We start from the raw sequence: 17,540 nt of genomic DNA on the forward strand, positions 1-17,540 counted from the left end.
GTGCTCTGCTACTGGCGGCCCGGGTTCGGATCCCGGGCGCGCACCGATACACCGCTTCTCTGGCCATGCTGAGGCCACGTCCCACATGCAGCAACCAGAAGGATGTACAACTATCTACTGGGGCCTTTGGAGGAAAAAAAAAAGGAGGAGGATTGGCAATAGATGTTAACTCAGAGCTGGTCTTCCTCAGCAAAAAAGAGGAGGGTTAGCATAGATGTTAGCTCAGGGCTGATCTTCCTCACACACACACAAAAAAAGACAAACTGCAGGAAATTGGAACACTTCTAAATTTGTAGTAGAAGCTTCATCTATCTGAATCAGAAACATTTCTTCTGCAACCATTCCATTTCTTTTAGGAATTCATTTCATGGAGAAGGGGCTGGGTCCTCGCTGCCTCTGTCTTTGCCTCTGTGCAGGGGGAGTCCAGGCTTGCCTGGTTGCCTGCAGAGCTGTCAGTTCCCACTCCATATGAAGTGGGATGCTGCACCACTGGTCTTTGGTCAGCATCCCAGGCTTGCCTGGTTGCCTGCAGAGCTGTCAGTTCCCACTCCATATGAAGTGGGATGCTGCACCACTGGTCTTTGGTCAGCATCCCAGCTGTGGCTGAGACACAACAGCTCCCATTGCCACCTGCTCCCCCCTTGGAAACATCCAGAACCTGTCCTTTTGTTGGGCAGTGTTTCTCTGTAGTACCCTAAGGAGATTGACAAGATGGTCCCTGAGGGTGGCTGGATGAGTGGATGCACCCATGTGCTTGGACACTGGTGAAACCTGCCTTTGTGTGTAGAAGCTTGGAGAGAAGGAGGTGGGTCTGCCCTTGAAGCCCCTGGCCTGCTCTACTGAAGAGACCAGAAAATGCAGACTCCACTTTTCTGGGAGGAAGGGAAGCTGGGTGGGGGGGGTGGGATCTTAACAGGGTAAGGAGGAACCCCCAGTGGGACCTGTCTCAATGGTGTTGCTCGTCTGCATGTCCACCTCGTGGGGTGGGGGTGGGGGGGTCAGCTTGTGCCCTGGGGCATGTTCATCTCTGCTTAAGGATAACCCAGCCCTAGAAGAGCAGGGAGCACAAAAATGCCCAGACTTTGGCACTTGGCCACTGATATGTCCTACCACCTCCATATTTGGCCATAATCTGAGTTTAATTTTTCTCTGAGGCGATGGTGTCTGAATTATAGAAAAGTCCCTTTCTCCCCCTTCACATGTGCCAGCTTTGAGACAAGGAATGCTCCTGTGGGTTACTTGTAAGGATCTGATCTTCCCGGTGCCAGGGCTCCTCCAGGAAGCCCTCTCTGATGGCCCCAGACTGGGTCCCACTGTCTATGCGACCTTGCAACATCAGGCAGCTTCCTCCTAATGCCTGACTCCTGCAGGCCTCCCCAGGAGGTCCAGACTGACCGCAGAGCAGACTTGCAAGGCGTTCTTCGCTTTCTACACTGGCGAGTGTCAGTGCTGAAAGCCGTGGGTCCTACACCATCACCTGCACAGTCATCGGCCTCCGCGGCGCCCCAAAACTGCCGCAGTATTGAGTCATCTTTTGGCACTGCCTCGTCCTTGCTGCCATCCCACTCTCGGAAGCGAGAAAATGCAGACTATACTTTTCTGGGAGGAGGGAAGTACGTCTTAACCAGGGAACGGAGAAACTACTAGTGGGGTTTCCTTTAACGGTGCTGCTCTTGTCTGCATCTACATTTGAGGGGTCAGCTTCTGTCTCGGGCATATCGACGGACGATAACCGACCTCTTCAAGAGAAACTCCAGTGTGGGCCGGGGTCCAAGACGCAGAGACCGAGCGCGGGCGCGGGCGGCTCCCGGCGGGCGCAGCATCTCCCGGCACCGTCTCGTAGTGACCGCGGCGCGCGCGGGCTCCGCGGCGGTTGTCCAGGCGACCGCGCGGCGCGCGGGCATCCCCGCGGCCCCTCCCCTGGGCGCGCGCGCGACCTGGGCGCCATGGCGGCGGCGGCAGGCCCGAGACCTGAGGTCCAGAATCTGCAGTGGGCGCCTCCTGAGCACGACGAGGCCCAGGCAGCGGCCGGGCTGGGCGACTGCGAGGACGCACCTGTCCGGCCGCTGTGCAAGCCCCGTGGCATCTGCTCGCGCGCCTACTTCTTGGTGCTGATGGTATTCGTACACCTGTACCTGGGCAACGTGCTGGCGCTGCTGCTCTTCGTACACTACAGCAACGGCGACGAGAGCACCGACCCCAGACTCCAGCGCCGCGCCCAGGGCCCCACGCCCGCGCCAACCTTGGGTCCCCTCACCAGGCTCGAGGGCATCAAGGTGAGGACCCCCTGCCTCACCGCGCTCCAGGCCCTGCACGACCGAGCCCGTGACGGCGGCGCTCACACCAGGGCCTCCGCGCTGCTCCCTGTGCCGCTTGATGCCTGTCCCCGGCACAGCCCCTCACTAGCCCGCCGCCGCGCTCTGGACCCGGGCGCCTTTTCCCTCTGGCGGCGCGGCCTGGCTCCTGAGCCGCCCGCTGTGCTCCTTTCCCTTAGGTGGGGCACGAGCGTAAGGTCCAGCTGGTCGCCGACAGGGATCACTTCATCCGAACCCTCAGCCTCAAGCCGCTGCTCTTTGGTAAGTCCGCTGGGCGCTCCTGGGAAGGGCCAGGGGCTGCGGTTGGGTTGGCCTCCTTAGGGCTCATTTTGACCACGTGACTTCTGTTTTGAAAATGGCTGCTTCAAAGTAGCCCTTTGTTTTTTCCACCCAGAGGTTTCCCAAGGTGAAGTATCTGTCCCCACCTCCATAATAGGGTTACAGGGTGACCTTTCTACACTCCCCTCTCTGACCTCTACCCTCTGCAGCTGATCCTTCCATCATAAGGCTGGGCAATATAACCCTGAGACTAGTGTCTAAATATTTCACCGAAACTGTCTTTCGACATTCCCTGCCATCGTTAAGTCTCACATTCTAGAATGAGAGGAGGAGAGACTATAACCAGGTTCTAGGTGATCTCAGGACCTCTGAGGAGGAATCTCATTCCCCAAGTGGGCCCTGCGGTCTGATGAGAAGCAGGCTGTCCAAATGTGGATAAACTGGTGCCCCTAAACCTGCCCCACTGGGGCACCAGCCTTTGCTACCAGCACTCTGGGATTCTAGCAAGGATGGAGTCTTATGTTCAGCCATAGTAGACAAAGCTTTCCAGGGTGACCTCAATTGGAACCAGCATCACAGCTCACATTTTCTGAGCTCTTGTTACGTCCTAGGGTTCACGTGATCATTTCATTTAATTCTTACAACCCCTCTGTGAGGTGGGCGTAGATCCCACCCTCAGGCTAGTGGATGAGAAAGTGAGCCACAGAGAGCTGCAGTTGCTTGGCCAGGCTCATACAGCTGGTTCAGTGGTGAAGCTAGGATTAGAACCAAGGCAGTCTGCTTCTAGAGCCTGCATGCCAAAGCCAACATGCAGCTGTGAGGACTCTACAATCCTTCAAAGACCACCAGTGTTAACAAGGTGGGAGTCTTCACACCGGTCACTTTGCCCAGGATAGGTCTGCCCAGCCCAGCACTGGGTACCCAGCTCGGTAACGCACTTATCTGCAGACCCGAGGCCGTTCCTGGCTGCCGGGGGATGGAGTGGGTAAGGGGCTTTAAGGAGGGGGCTGGGGGGGCCGGCCCGGTGGCACAGGGGGTTAAGTGCGGGCTCTCTGCTATGGTGGCCCAGAGTCCCCCGGTTCGGATCCCGGGCGCACACCGACGCACCACTTGTCAAGCCATGCTGTAGTGGCATCCCATATAAAGTGGAGGAAGATGGGCACGGATGTTAGCCCAGGGCCAGTCTTCCTCAGCGAAAAAAGAGGAGGATTGGCAGATGTTAGCACAGGGCTGATCTCCTCACAAAAAAAAAAAAAAGGAGGGGGCTGGGGACCAAAGCAGAGTATCTGAGCACATGCCATTACCGCTGGAGCAGAGGGCCCTGGTCGGGATTATGCCTAGACCTATGAGAATGATTTCACTTGCAAGCTGTTTGAAGGGAAATAGGTTATGATGTCAGTCCTGTTGTGAGAGGGGCCCTACAAGGCTATTACTATTATTATTATCACTATTGCATAATGTCAAAGTCTGTGCCAAGCACTGTTTTAGGTACTGGGAACGCAGCAGTGAACAAAATAGAGAACAAAAAAACCACCTGAAGCTGACATTTCGAATGAGGAGACAGACGATAAATAAACAAATAAACATACATGGTGTGTCAGATGGTAATAAGTGAATGCAGACAAGTAAGGCAGAATTTCAACTGGGATTGAAACTCTTAATAAGGTGGCAGGGTGGGCTTCCCTGAGAAAGATATTTGAGTAAAGACCTGTAGGAGCTGTGGAATCAAGCCAGGTGGCTGTCAGGAAAAGGGGATCCAGGCATACGGAACCACGCTCACCCCATCACTACTACACTGCTGTGAACAGACACATCTGAGGGGGGCGTCCTTTCTTGCATCAGTCTTCTTGGGACCTGTATATACTGAATTCAAACATATGTTAGTTTAAGAGCCATGAGGCCATAAGCCCTAACCCTTACCCCCTAACATGCAAATTGTTGCATCAAAGTCCTACAAAGCAGAGAATGAGATACCCAGACCTGAAGTCACCAAGAGTAAATTATAGGAAGCAGGGGAGATTTGACAAAACGTAAACTGGTTCTGGTTAAGCCATCAACTGGGTCTCTGTTTCTGCAGACAAATTACAAAGGGCACGATTAGGAGAACTGGGCAGCTACAGCAAGAACTTCCTGCTCGTGGTCCTCATTTCCTCCAAAACTCTTTTTTTTTTGTGAGGAAGATCAGCCCTGAGCTAACATCCGTGCCCATCTTCCTCGACTTTATGTGGGATGCCGCCACAGCATGGCCTGAGAGGTGGTGCGTTAGTGCGTGCCCGGGATCTGAACCCGGGCCGCCAGCAGCGGAGCGTGTGCACTTAACTGCTATGCCACGAGGCCGGCCCTCCTCCAAAACTCTTACATTACCTTTGAGTCTGTTGGTGGAAGATGTCCCAGGGTTTTCCCAGTTCCTGGGGCTTGCTACTTGGTGAAATGAGGTGAGACAAATGCAGAAGAGATCAGTGATTATAAGAAGTTCACTTGTGAGACAGGGAAACCGCAGGGGACAGGGGGTCCAAGGAGGGTCAGTTCCTGAATGCTGTGGTGTTGGATGAATCCAAAGAAGGAAGCCTCATCCCAAGAAGGAGCGGTATCTGTCTGTCTTCTGTGCCTGCCTGTCCATCTGTCTACTGTTGCCCTAAAAAGACAGGCAGGGCCCAAGGAGAATGGGCCTACCGTGGGCTCTGTCACTTCTGTCCTGCTGCTCTTGGCTGTGAACCTGTGACCTGCCAGCCTCAGGGATCCAAGATGCCAGGGCTCTAGGGGTGGGTGTTTAGGATGTAAGCTGGGACAAGGAGACTGGGTTCTACCCCAGGATGCCTCCATCTCTGTGGAAGGGAATCCCACCACTTCACAGGGAAGACTCGATGCAATCTCTAGTCTTTCTCTTTGGGGAACATTTCCTGTTTCCCACCTGTGTTTGAGAGATATTTGGCAAGTGGGACTTGGGCCACAAAAGGCCCCACCATGAGTTCCTGGCAAATACCTGCTTGACTGTGGTAGGCATTTCCCTAGGATTTGGACCATCAGAAGTCAGCTGAGGACTTTGTACCGTTCTGTTCAGAAGGGAGGTACTCCAGTTCTGAGTCACTGTCATCTCACTGGGGACATTGCTTGCTTTCATGTGGCTCACTTCTCCCTCCACCTCACCCCAACCCACACTCATTCTGTTTTTAAACAGCAGATCAGATCTCATCACTCCCTTCCTTAAAAGTCCCCAAGATTTCCCATTTGACTTCTAGGTCTCATTTGGTGCCCCAAGGCCGTCTCACCTCTCAGACCTCATCTCCTGCCACCTCCTCACTCACTCTCTGCTGATTCTTGTACACCAAGCTCATTGCTGCCTTGGGGTCTTTGTATGTGCTATTCCCTCCACCAGAAGGCTCAGACCTGGCTCTTTCCAGAGAGGGTACCTTCAGCTCCATCAGGCCTCTGCTCAGATATCCCCTCCTCAGAGACCTGTCTTGACCTCAAACTGGTCTTAGGAGGTTCCCAGGCACTCTGTTATATCAGCGTGCTTGGTTTTCTTCTCAGCACTTAGCATCATTGGAAACTATCTTCTGTATTTATTTGTCACTTTTGCCTCTGCTCCTTAAAGGTGAGCTACATGTGTGGGAGGCCTGATTTGTTCTGGCTGTGTGTTCAGTGGCCAGAGTCATGTCTACTGCTGATAATAATTGGCCGGCTGGAGTGGTTTACTGGGCACTCGCAGCCAGTCCAGCACCTGTCTGCTTGCTCAGAGTGGCCTCCACCACCACTCTGGGCAGGTGCCTCCTGATTAGGCACCTTCTTCAAGAGCAGCAGCAGTGGGGGCCGGCCCCATGGCTTAGTGGTTAAGTGCACGCGCTCCGCTGCTGGCGGCCCGGGTTCGGATCCCGGGCGGGCACCAACACGCCGCTTCTCCGGCCATGCTGGGGCTGCGTCCCACATGCAGCAACTAGAGGGATGTGCAACTATGACATGCAACTATCTGCTGGGGTTTTGGGGGGAAAAAAAAGGAGGAGGATTGGCAATAGATGTTAGCTCAGAGCTGGTCTTCCTCAGCAAAAAGAGGAGGATTAGCATGAATGTTAGCTCAGGGCTGATGTGCCTCAAAAAAAAAAAAAAAAAGAGCAGCAGGGGGCACTTCCAGTGGGCCAGCAAGAGTTTTAGTCCATTTTCTTAACTATTTAAGGTAAATGAGTAATTGACACCAGTACACAAAACAATTTATTTTAAAACCATGATGGGGCCGGCTTGGTGGCTTAGCGGTTAAGTGCACGCGCTCCACTACTGGCGGCCCGGGTTCGGATCCTGGGCGCGCACCGACGCACCGCTTCTCCGGCCATGCTGAGGCTGCGTCCCACATACAGCAACTAGAAGGATGTGCAGCTATGACATACAACTATCTACTGGGGCTTTGGGGAAGAAAAAAAGGAGGAAGATTGGCAATAGATGTTAGCTCAGAATTGGTCTTCCTCAGCAAAAAGAGGAGGATTAGCATGGATGTTAGCTCAGGGCCGATCTCCCTCACAAAAAAACAAACAAACAAACAAAGAAAAAACCATGATGGCTTTATCATAGGATTTCCAAATGTATTATTTTTCAGCTTAAGAAAACAGTTAGGCAGCTACTTAAGACCACTGTGTTCTTGACAAATACTGGAAGCCCATAAGTAGGGAAACAATTTTAGTCTGCAAATTAGTTGGGGTTTGTAAGCAGCTTAATGTAGTTTTCTGCATGGACCCCTCCACATACCCCTGCTATTGCACAGACCTGCTGCTTGGCCTGTGGAACTCAGTAAAGGTCAGGCAGATATAACTGAGTCTGTCTGGGGCTTGACAAGCAGCATGCTGCCCAGTGTGAGCATAGCCCAAGGCTTTGTGCCTGCCCTGAGACTCAGCTTGGGGTGCTGAGGCTTGTGAGCAGTAGCAGGGCATTAGCCAGGCTGTCATCCTAGGCCTGAGAAAGACAGAAAGGTGGTCTTGCCTACCCAGCACAGACAGCTGCCAGGGAGCCAGCCTGCCTTGTGTCGGGGCGGAGCACTACCAGCTCAGGAAGGGACCCCTACCTGTGACCATTGCAGTGGGCTTCTGCTTGAGCCATTTCTGGGTGAGCCTAGGGGATTCTCTGAACTATAGTCTGCAAATATCTGTGTAGGGCAGCAGAAAGAGGGTTTTATATGTGTCCAGGGGAGCATATGGTTTGCATGGCCACTGCAGAGGCTATGGCTACAAAGTCCCAGGCTCTCCCTGCCTGTGTTAGCCCCTATTCTGCGCACTGGTGATGGTGCCATCTGCACACGGCCAGCTGCAGATTTCGGTGGCCCCGGCTCCAAGCATAGGCCATGGTTACCAGCAGCTGGTGGCCCTGCACCTCCCCACTCAGCACGTAGGTCCTAGCATGCCTTCCACGCAGAAGATTGTGCACACACGTGGCATCCAGCTGCAGCCAGCGTCGAAGAGTGGGCGCCAGCTCCATGGGGGGCAGTGGGCCCGCCTTCAACACCTCTAACCATGAGTCCAGGTCACAGTCTGAGGGGCTGGGGGATGATCCATTGAGCCAGGAGAGCCTGAACCTTCACTGCTGAATGGGATCAGAGGGGCAGAGTGATGAGCCGGCCTCTAGAAGTATCCCCTCCATCCCCTCTACCTGGTGAATCAAACCCCCTTGTCAGATGCGCTTAGAATCAGGCTCCTTGAGAAGGGCTGTCCTTTTGGGTGCCACCCTCCTTAGCAGATCTTTGTTGTTGTTTAGCAATGTCCCACGCTTATTAAAGGAATTTATTTTTTAGCTTTAACCAGGCATAGCATTTGAGTATCCCCTCTTTCTTAGGGGGATCCCCTAAGCATTTGTGTATCCCTTTCTTCTTTGTCTTAGCACCAAACCAGGAGCTGGAATGAAGGCACTCCTAAGGTGTGTGTAAGAGGTGCTGGGCACTAGGGACTCACCAAAGTCATTGGCACAGAGTGTGTCCAGGACCTCCTTGGACGAGCGGGCATCCTGCAACTCGCAGTCCCTGCAGCTGGCTCGCGACACTGGGGGGAGAGGCCGAGTGAGGTTCCCACAGTTCCGCGGGTGAAGGAGTGGGGCCACCAGCATGGGTCCCTCCTGCTTTCCCGTTGTTCTTTACCCCCTTTTTGAGATAGACGGCTGCTGTGGGTGGTCCCTTTTCTTTCCCACCTGAGAGACCTGATCCCCGCGGGGAGTGATTTGAAAGGGTGGGGCGTTGCCCACGGGGCTGAGGGAGGGCAAGGCCAGCCTAGAAGCCATGCAGAGACTCATGCTGGCGGCCCAGGTGGGAGCCGTTGGAGATGGCCGCAACACAGAGGCTGTGGCCCGCGGGGAAGCATACGCAGTACAGGATGGCTGGCCAGGGGTAGCCTTAGCAGGCCATGATGGGCGCACAGCTGGCCTGCACGGCCTCGCACAGGCTGCGGCATGGGTAGATGACCCTACGGGGGACAGGGTCGGGGGTGGCGGGGAGCTCAGGACCAGGGTTCCTGGACGCCAGGCTGGGGCCTCTGGGTGCTCCCAGCCCTAAGGCAAGGCCAGTAACTCCACGATTGCTGGGCAAGGACACCCTAGCAACAGCCCTGCAGCCTGGCTTTCTGCTTACCGGAATCTCAGCCTTCAGCCCTGCATCTTACCTCCCAGCACTTCTGTCTTATATTCCTTCCTACCCTTCCTACCGTGGCCCAGGCTTTTGCTTTTCAGTTTTCCAGTGCACCTCCCCCTCCAGCTCTGGTGGGCCTCTAGTGCCTGGGAGAGGGGTGTGGGAGGGGCCCTGAACTCTGGGCCTTCACTCCTCATCTTGGAGAGAGAAAGTAGGGCCCGCCCTCTTGTCCTGAAAGGCCTGCAGGACACCACAGTTTCTGGCCAGGGCTGACGTTGGCAAAGAATGCAAGGGCCTGATCCTCGAGTTCTGAAAGAGCCCATTTTTGCTGCTATTGGCATGGTCCCCCTGAGGCTCTGGGAAGGGCCTCCGCTCTGCAAAGAAGGAACTGAGGGAATTGTTGTTCGCGGGATAAGTTAGGCTGAGGAAGACGAATCAGCCTTGAGATCTCTAGACTCTCTGGGAGAAAAGGCCACCAGATAAGTCTTAGCTCCATCTCTGTCCAGGATCTCTCGGGCAGACAGAGTTTCCACATTGCACTGGAGAGAGGCTCCTGGCCCCCCAGCCTAAAGGAGCCTGCCCACTAGCCCTATCTTGACATTCAAGAGGCCTTGTTGATTTGTGGGTCCAGATGAAGGGTATGTCTCCTCTGTCCCAGGAACACCTGACAAAACAATCCTTCCTCTTCCTCCCCAACCCTGTCAGCGCCCAGCACTGATAGGTACACAGCAATGGTTAGTGAAGAGCTGCCAAAACTGGCCCTGGCTGAGGAGAGGCCCCCCACCCTCACCTGGGAGCCCCTCCCCTACCTGTTGAGGCACACAGGGGCAAAGAGGGAGCAGAGGAAGAGGCGGGCATCAGGGTGGCACTCCCTGGCCAGCACGGGCAACCAGCTGACTGACTGCTGGATGGCTTCGTCCGCTGTGTCATAGTCCAGCAAGTTGGGCAGCCACATCTCTGTGTAGCCAATGTCGTGGCACAGTGCCATGGCTTGGGGAATGGGCACGCACTGGTTGGGGCCCCAGGGAGCCCCTGCTCCACCGTTACCACACAGCACCACCAGTGCTACTAGCAGCCAGAGCCCTCAATCCATCACCTATTTTCTCTGCCTTGGTCTTAATGGGCTAAAGTTGAGGGCTTTATAGAGCTGTACCCACACCCCAGGAGCCAATGTGTGTCCAGCTCCCTGGTGTTTGGACGCACCTGGGTAGGCGCCAACATGCTTGCCTGGGCTGTTTGTATTTGATTAGCACACAGAGGGGGACTGTAGAGGTTGGTGGCATCTCCTTTGGGCCTGTGGATTACCGGCACCTAATAAACTGAAGAAACCTGGGTCTGTGTTTTCTCTTCTTTTTCTGGTTTACTTCTCTTGTTTGTTTATTTGTTTTTTAAGCTAGCAGGAGGTGAGTCTGCTGATTAGCAGTTTGGTCTAACCCATTGTCCAGCAGCGCTGACTCCCAGTGGATGGCTCACCCCCTTTCTGGGTTTGCCAGGTTGGAGGGTCAAGCAGGCCAGAGGTGGAGGCCCGTGTCCTGTCCTCAGTGTCATCATATCTGGGTCACCTACCGATGAAAGCTGAATCCAGTCGTGAGCATGGATTCTGGAGTACAACAGCCTGGGTGGCCCTGGGCAAGTCGCTAATGTCTTCGTGCTTGGGGTTCTTCAGGGATAAGAAGGGAGAATTAATGGGCGTGGCTTTCTAAGATGAGTATATGAATTAAGCAGTTGATGACATGCTTAGGGCAGGACACAGAGTCTGTTACCTAAGTGTGATCTGCTGTGATTACTATTAAAAACAGCTCCAATTCTGGCTCTGAATGGCCATTTTCCTTCCTCTTGGCAATGACTGGAACTTCGTGCTGGGAGTATAACCCAGAGAAGTGGCAGATCACTCTGCAGGACTTAGGGGTCATGGTGGTGGCATGGCCCTTCCTCCAATCAGTTCCTTTGTGGGCCTCATGTCCCCTGTCTAAGGAAGTCCTCTCTCCCAGGAACAAGGGAATGAAGCAGGGCTCAGGGTCCTGCCCTGGAAGTGCCTGGGGCCACTGGGATTTGGGCTCCCCAGGTGTGAGGCTCACATTCCAGCACCACCAAGCTGCTTGTAGAGGGGCGGTGGGAGGGGTGGGGGGAGTGGGCGGGGGGGGGGGTTGGGCCTCCAGCCACTGGAGCCAAGCCCCAGGCCTGACTGGCCTTTACTTGGGCTTAGAGGCCTGGAGTAGGCATTCAGTGTACATTTGTTCCCAAAGGAAAGGACACCTGGGGCATCTTCTCAGAGCATCTGCCAAAAACCTGAGTGACCGCCACTGACCTCCCAGCACTGGGCAACTCAGCTTTGGGCAGATGACCAGTGCCCACTTGTGCAGGAGAGTGGAGGGCAAGGACTGGCCTGGAGCACTGAATGTCTTGCATTTTGTTCATTTTTATTTGAACAATGCTGAAGAGCAAAAATGAAAGCAAAAAGCAGCCATCATCCCCCCACTTTTTAAATATATACCCAGTAAGAGGTGGAGGTCAACCCTCTGCCTTTCAGATCCACCCTCTGGCCTTCAGTCCCACCCCAAGGTGGATTAGCCTATACTCAGCTTAGCTCTGACTCACCTCCCAGGAGTCCCTTGGAAAATACATGCTCTCAGCATCAGAGAGAGAGGCCCCACATTCCAAACACTGGCCAATCTTTGCAGGACAACTCAACCTTGGAGTCAAAGTCCAGAGCAGATGTAAAGGGGTAGGTGAAGTCCTCCTGACCTGGTGACCACCAGGGGACAGGGAGTACCCCAGGAACTCTGCAGAGAGGAAGGTACAGGGTGCATCAGTGCCTAGGCTCAGTCCTTGGCCTCACCCACCTACTCTTCTGGCAGAAATCCCTGGCTTCCTGAGTGATGAGGAGTGTCGGTTCATCATCCACCTGGCACAGATGAAGGGGTTACAGCGCAGCCAGATCCTGCCCACTGAAGAGTATGAGGAGGCAATGGGCACAATGCAGATCAGCCAGCTGGACCTCTTCCGGCTGCTGGACCAGAACCGCGATGGTCGCCTGCAGCTCCGTGAGGTTGGGATCCTAGGGTCTGGGGGTGCCCAGCATTGTCTTTCTGATGGCCAGGTCACTTGTCCTGCTCAGCACTGGCCCCAAGAGTCAGATGTTACCTCAGGTCACCTTGGGCATGCCCAGGCCCAGGGTCCCCCTTTCTTCCCTGGAGAGCCTCTTGCTGCCCTGGGAAACCCAGAGAGAATCCACCTGGGGGTGATGGCATTTATTGCCACAGTCCCCAGGTGGTGTTCCATCTGGGGTCTGGATTCCTTGATGCCATGGCTGGAAGCCCCAGAACTCATGATGGATGGGGTGGGAGCTCTGAGGTGGCCAGAAGTCTGCATCTCTCTCTGCATGCCCCTTACACCCAGGCTTCTGAGAGAGGTCTTGGCGTGATGTGGAGTCCCTTGTGTATACAGAATGCCCCACTGAGCCTGGTCTTCCTGAGGGGCCAGTGGTCATGCCGTGGCAGGCCTCCCCTGGTACCTGTTCCCTCTTCGAACCCAGGCCTTGGCCTCCCCCACCTCACCTGGGGTATCTGAGTGGGACACAGGCCTGTCCTTCACTCTGCCTCCTACCAACCCCACAGTGCTCCCCATGGAGGCCACAGTCCCAGCAGGGCTGGGAATTCCCATGGCCCTCAGGTCTCTTGACTATCTTCCTGGCCTCTTCCCCAGAGCCTCTGGACCACTCTGCCTACCCTACTGGGCAGCTGTCTGTACTTTGGTGGCTCTCTATCATTGGGGCCACCCCACTGAGGGACCATCTTGTGCTTTAGGTCTTGGCCCAGACTCGCCTGGGAAATGGACGGTGGATGACTCCAGAGAATATTCAGGAGATGTACTCTGCAATCAAGGCTGACCCTGATGGTGATGGTGAGCTCATACCTCGCCACAGTTCTGTCCCTGTGAGCCTCCTGCCCCCACAGCCAGCTAGCCTCTATGCCCAGCTTCTAGAGTAGCCAGAGATGAGGAGGCAAGGATTCAGCTTTGCCCTCACCCCTGGGAAGTAGGCAACAGCCAGACCCTCCCATTCCCCTTGGTGACAGTCTAGAGGACAGTTCTTGGAGACCATTTTGACCTCATCAGGCAGAGTCTGGGGTAAGGTAGGGTTGCTGGCTGGCAGAGGGCAGAGTGGGTAGAGAAGGAGCAAAGGGACAGTGAGGCCAGCTTGAGCTTGGCTGTTCCCCCTGCTCCATCCACCTCTCCAGCCAGGCATGGGGTCCACCCCAGCAGACAGCCTCACTGGTCTAACCAGTGTCTCCTTTGCCTTCCTCTTGTCCACCTGGAGTCATGCTAACTGCTGGGGGCAGATGTGGGCAGCTGTCATGCAAGTGGCCTTCCCTTTGGTAAAAATCCCCAGGAGGTTTCTGAGGTGTAATCATCACCCTTAGGCCCAAGTTCTGGACCAAGTGAGGAAGATATAACAGTCAAATAGGGCTTGGAAGAATGGCCTTGTGGCTGGTGAACCCAGAGTGAAGAATCTGGTTGGGATGTGTGGCTGGAAGGACATCATGTTGCTACTGTTCCATACAGAGCTGGTGACAGGCTCACAGCCTTTGAGTGTCCCCCTCAGGGAAATCTGGGCCTAAGGGTGGAAGGTGTCTCCCTTGGGTCAGCCAGGATAACATGGAGCAAAGACACCAGCTACTTCTCCAGAACCCCAAGAGAGTAGAGCCCACGCTTTGTGGGTTGGGCAGGAATAGGGGGAGAGTGTTCTCATTTGGGAGAGTGACCTGGCTTTCTTTGCTGAGGTAGACTGATAACCCAGCAGGCAGGACTGGCCAGGTGTATTCCACTCAGGATGGAGTGGAATATCACCACCAATATTCACTCATGCTCTCAGGTCATGAGGGAACTGCCAGGGACCAGCCCTAGCTTACACCCTACAGTGTGGAAGGCCCTGGACACAAAACCCAGCATTGACTGCTCTCTTTCTTCACCCTCTACAGGGCTAGAGGGTGGCCACCACACTCTATAGGGCCAGGCTGGAGGGCCAGGACCAGTCCTTGGCCTAGGGTCCTGGCCATATGGCTCAAGCTTCCTTTGGAGATCCTGCTCTGGCCAGTCTAACAGGGGTTGGACTTCTTCCTTTTGGGGGCCAAATCAGGGCTCAAACTGAGGAAATGAACTTCTCTGGGTCTTCCTGTAAGGGCTTGATGTGACAGAAGCCAGGTTCATCTGACCCAAGAGTGAAGGTTGGGGGACAGGTGCACATGGCACCTCAGTGTCTGAGGCCAGGGGTAGGTAGGATGGTGCAGGTAGGTAGGTAGGCGGCCTCCCCACAGACGCTTAGTGGGCATTGATGATGGGTGCCCTGTGCAGGAGTGCTGAGCCTGCAGGAGTTCTCCGACATGGACCTTCGGGACTTCCACAAGTACATGAGGAGCCACAAGGTGGAGTCCAGCGAGCTAGTGCGGAACAGCCACCACACGTGGCTCTACCAGGGTGAAGGTGCCCACCACGTCATGCGTGCCATCCGCCAGAGGTGAGCACCTGAGGCTGTCCTCCCTGGTGCAGGGGGAGAAGACTGTGCAGAGCTCCCACAGAAGTCCTTGGCTGGGGCCAAGAGGACAGAACTGATTAGCCAACTCAGGATTAAGTTCCACTTGTTAGACCAGGATTGGGACCCATTGAAAGACAGGCAATTAACAAAGGCAAATTAGCCCTAATTGTGGGCAAACAGAATACATTTGGGATTAGAAATAGATTGAATGTTTGTTTTCTGCTAATTAGAGATAGGAGCTCTTATATGTCCACAGGATCCCCTGCCCCTGAGCAGCCAGGGGTTTGAGATAAACAGCCTCCTTTCTGGGGGAAGTGCCTCCCCTAGCTTAGTGGAAATCTCATCTTTCCCACCCAGTGGGCATCTCTGGCATCCAGGAAGAAGGCTCATCATGAGCAACCCCTTCCTGCTTCTACAGGGCTAGGCTGGCGAGACTTAAGGGGCTTCCAAGGGAGGTAGGCAAGGGTAGAGCTTGTGGCAAGCCCAGGGTCCACCTTGGCCAGCTCCTTCAGGGTGCCACCTTGCATGGGGCTGCCCAGCCGAATGCCCACTGCTCACCAGGGTGCTGCGCCTTACTCGCCTGTCACCTGAGATCGTGGAGCTCAGCGAGCCACTGCAGGTTGTACGGTATGGCGAGGGAGGCCACTACCATGCCCATGTGGACAGCGGACCTGTGTACCCAGAGACCATCTGCTCCCATACCAAGCTGGTAGCCAACGAGTCTGTACCCTTCGAGACCTCCTGCCGGCAAGTACCTCCCACCTGGGGGCTGCCTTCAACTCCCAGACCAGGCACCGCCATGACACAAGCACAGTCCTGCCCTGTGGGCATGCCCCTTGGCATGGGGCCAGGAGAGCACCAGGTCATCCTGGTGAAGGATACCCCTACCACTCCCTCCAAGGTTGTTTACCAAGTGGCAGGAAAGGAATGGCCATCTTGTCTCAGTGGCCAGACTGAGGTACCCACAGACACTGAAACAAGGGGCAAGGCTGGACCCACAGCTCTTTATGCCCCCTCCCCTGGGTGTTGATCCTGCCTCCACTGCTGGAGGCCTCAGCTTCTGCCTTTGAAGCTGTGCCCCCCTCCCTTGCCAAGGCACGGGGGCAGGTCTCTCTTCTTCATGTGGCTGCTCTGGCTTAGCCCCTTCTATACCCAACCAGCCCTTCTGCATCATCTTGCTGCTTCTGTTAGTCTACCTTTCCCAGCTGGCCCTTGGTCAAGGCCATATAATTTAAGTGAGTGCACTTGTGATCTTGGCCACAAAATACATTGTGACACACAAAAAGAGACTAGGTTTGTGGGAAAAAGAATGCAATAGGGACACCTTGGCACTGACCTGCCCCCTGTAGTCACCGGTCCTAGCCTGACCCTCTGGCCCTTGGAAACCTGGGCACCTTATCCTGCCCACTGATAAGCCCCCGGAAACATCCACAGCTGGGGACCTACTCAACCACCCCCCTGCCTTACAGCTATATGACAGTGCTGTTTTATTTGAACAACGTCACTGGTGGGGGCGAGACTGTCTTCCCTGTAGCAGACAACAGAACGTATGATGAAATGGTAAGGGCCAATCGGGCTATTACTCTGGTGGGATGGCAGGACCTTGGGCAAATGTAGTACATAGCCCTCCAGACGTGGGATCAGGGCCCAAGTGGTTCCCTGGGTAAATTTGACTGGTTTCCCTCTGGATACCTTTGTCTGCCTGGCCTTGACTCCTGGCCATACAGTGGGGACAGCTTGAAAACCCCACCACTCTGCTGCCCACAGAGTCTGATTCAGGATGACGTTGACCTCCGTGACACTCGGAGGCACTGTGACAAGGGAAACCTGCGTGTCAAGCCTCGGCAGGGCACAGCAGTCTTCTGGTACAATTACCTGCCTGATGGGCAAGGTGAGTGCCTGTGGCCAGACCAGGGGTGCCTTGAGGGAAACTTCCCTTTATCTAGTGCCAACTGCCACCCTGGCGGGCTACTTCTGGCCACCCTACAAATGGTTTTCTGCCCCTAGTGCCTTCTAAAAATCATCCTCGGTGGCTTCCACGGCCTGTACCTGTGCAGCCTCCTGCATTATCTGGACCCCTGTGATTCCCTGATGCCCCAGCCTTCCAGTTCACTGGGGCTGGGGACACATGTCCCTCACCACTCCAGGCTGGTAAGGGCTATGAACAGGCCTGGCAGCAAGAAAGCTGGTTTCAGAGGGCCAGTGGTGTTGACAAAGCATTAGTTGGGGAGAGATGCTGAGCTCCGGAGGAGGCCTTGGGACCAGATATTTGCCTCTGAAGGAGTGCACAGCTGGGGCCCCCCTTGCCATGCCCTTGGGCTGTATAAGGCCAAGCCCAGTCTAGAGTCCCTCCAGTCCCATCTCTTGTTCACACCATCCTCCTCTCCTAGGTTGGGTGGGTGATGTGGACGACTACTCGCTGCATGGGGGCTGCCTGGTCACGCGCGGCACTAAGTGGATCGCCAATAACTGGATCAATGTGGACCCCAGCAGGGCGCGGCAGGCGCTGTTCCAGCAGGAGATGGCGCGCCTGGCCCGCGAAGGTGGCGCCGACTCGCAGCCGGAGTGGGCCCTGGACCGGGCCTACCGCGACGCGCGCGTGGAGCTCTGAGGGGAGTGTCGCCCACCGCCCAAGGTGGGGGCCCCTGCCGTCCCCCTTTCCAGCTGCAGGCCAAAGGCCTGGCTAATGTCTTGCCCCATCCCCGCCTCCAGCCGCGATTAGGGCACAGTTCCTATATTCATGTTATTTATTGTGTACAGATACCCATGCTGCCCCGTCAAATAAAACTACACAGCTTTGAGCCGCTGGGCCGGGAAGCTC

At 55.2% G+C, this 17,540-nt stretch overlaps 1 protein-coding gene and 1 long non-coding RNA gene across 2 annotated transcripts; one reads left to right on the forward strand and one right to left on the reverse strand.

The window, feature by feature from the left end:
- The first annotated feature begins 1,931 nt into the window (after nucleotides 1–1,931).
- P4HTM (prolyl 4-hydroxylase, transmembrane) lies at nucleotides 1,932–17,525 on the forward strand. The gene is made up of 9 exons (XM_058558186.1): nucleotides 1,932–2,276; nucleotides 2,495–2,576; nucleotides 12,045–12,235; nucleotides 12,993–13,089; nucleotides 14,539–14,701; nucleotides 15,281–15,466; nucleotides 16,189–16,279; nucleotides 16,487–16,610; nucleotides 17,110–17,525. The coding sequence occupies exons 1-9, from the start codon at nucleotides 1,947–1,949 to the stop codon at nucleotides 17,328–17,330; spliced, it is 1,485 nt and encodes a 494-aa protein (XP_058414169.1). The 5' UTR covers nucleotides 1,932–1,946; the 3' UTR covers nucleotides 17,331–17,525.
- On the reverse strand, nucleotides 6,838–9,518 carry LOC131416076 (uncharacterized). The gene is made up of 3 exons (XR_009222538.1): nucleotides 9,190–9,518; nucleotides 8,522–8,608; nucleotides 6,838–8,156 (listed from the first exon to the last, which is right to left on the reverse strand). It is a non-coding gene; the product is annotated as an uncharacterized LOC131416076 (long non-coding RNA).
- Nucleotides 17,526–17,540: the final 15 nt, after the last annotated feature.

This window comes from Diceros bicornis, chromosome 2 (assembly GCF_020826845.1).
Source record: "Diceros bicornis minor isolate mBicDic1 chromosome 2, mDicBic1.mat.cur, whole genome shotgun sequence".
Taxonomy (NCBI): Eukaryota; Metazoa; Chordata; class Mammalia; order Perissodactyla; family Rhinocerotidae; genus Diceros; species Diceros bicornis.

Coding starts and splice junctions, on each gene's coding strand:
- P4HTM (XM_058558186.1), top strand. CDS start 1,947: ATGGCGGCGGCGGCAGGCCCGAGACCTGAGGTCCAGAATCTGCAGTGG. Junction 12,236..12,992: donor GTCGCCTGCAGCTCCGTGAG/GTTGGGATCCTA, acceptor CTTGTGCTTTAG/GTCTTGGCCCAGACTCGCCT. Junction 16,611..17,109: donor TTACCTGCCTGATGGGCAAG/GTGAGTGCCTGT, acceptor CTCCTCTCCTAG/GTTGGGTGGGTGATGTGGAC.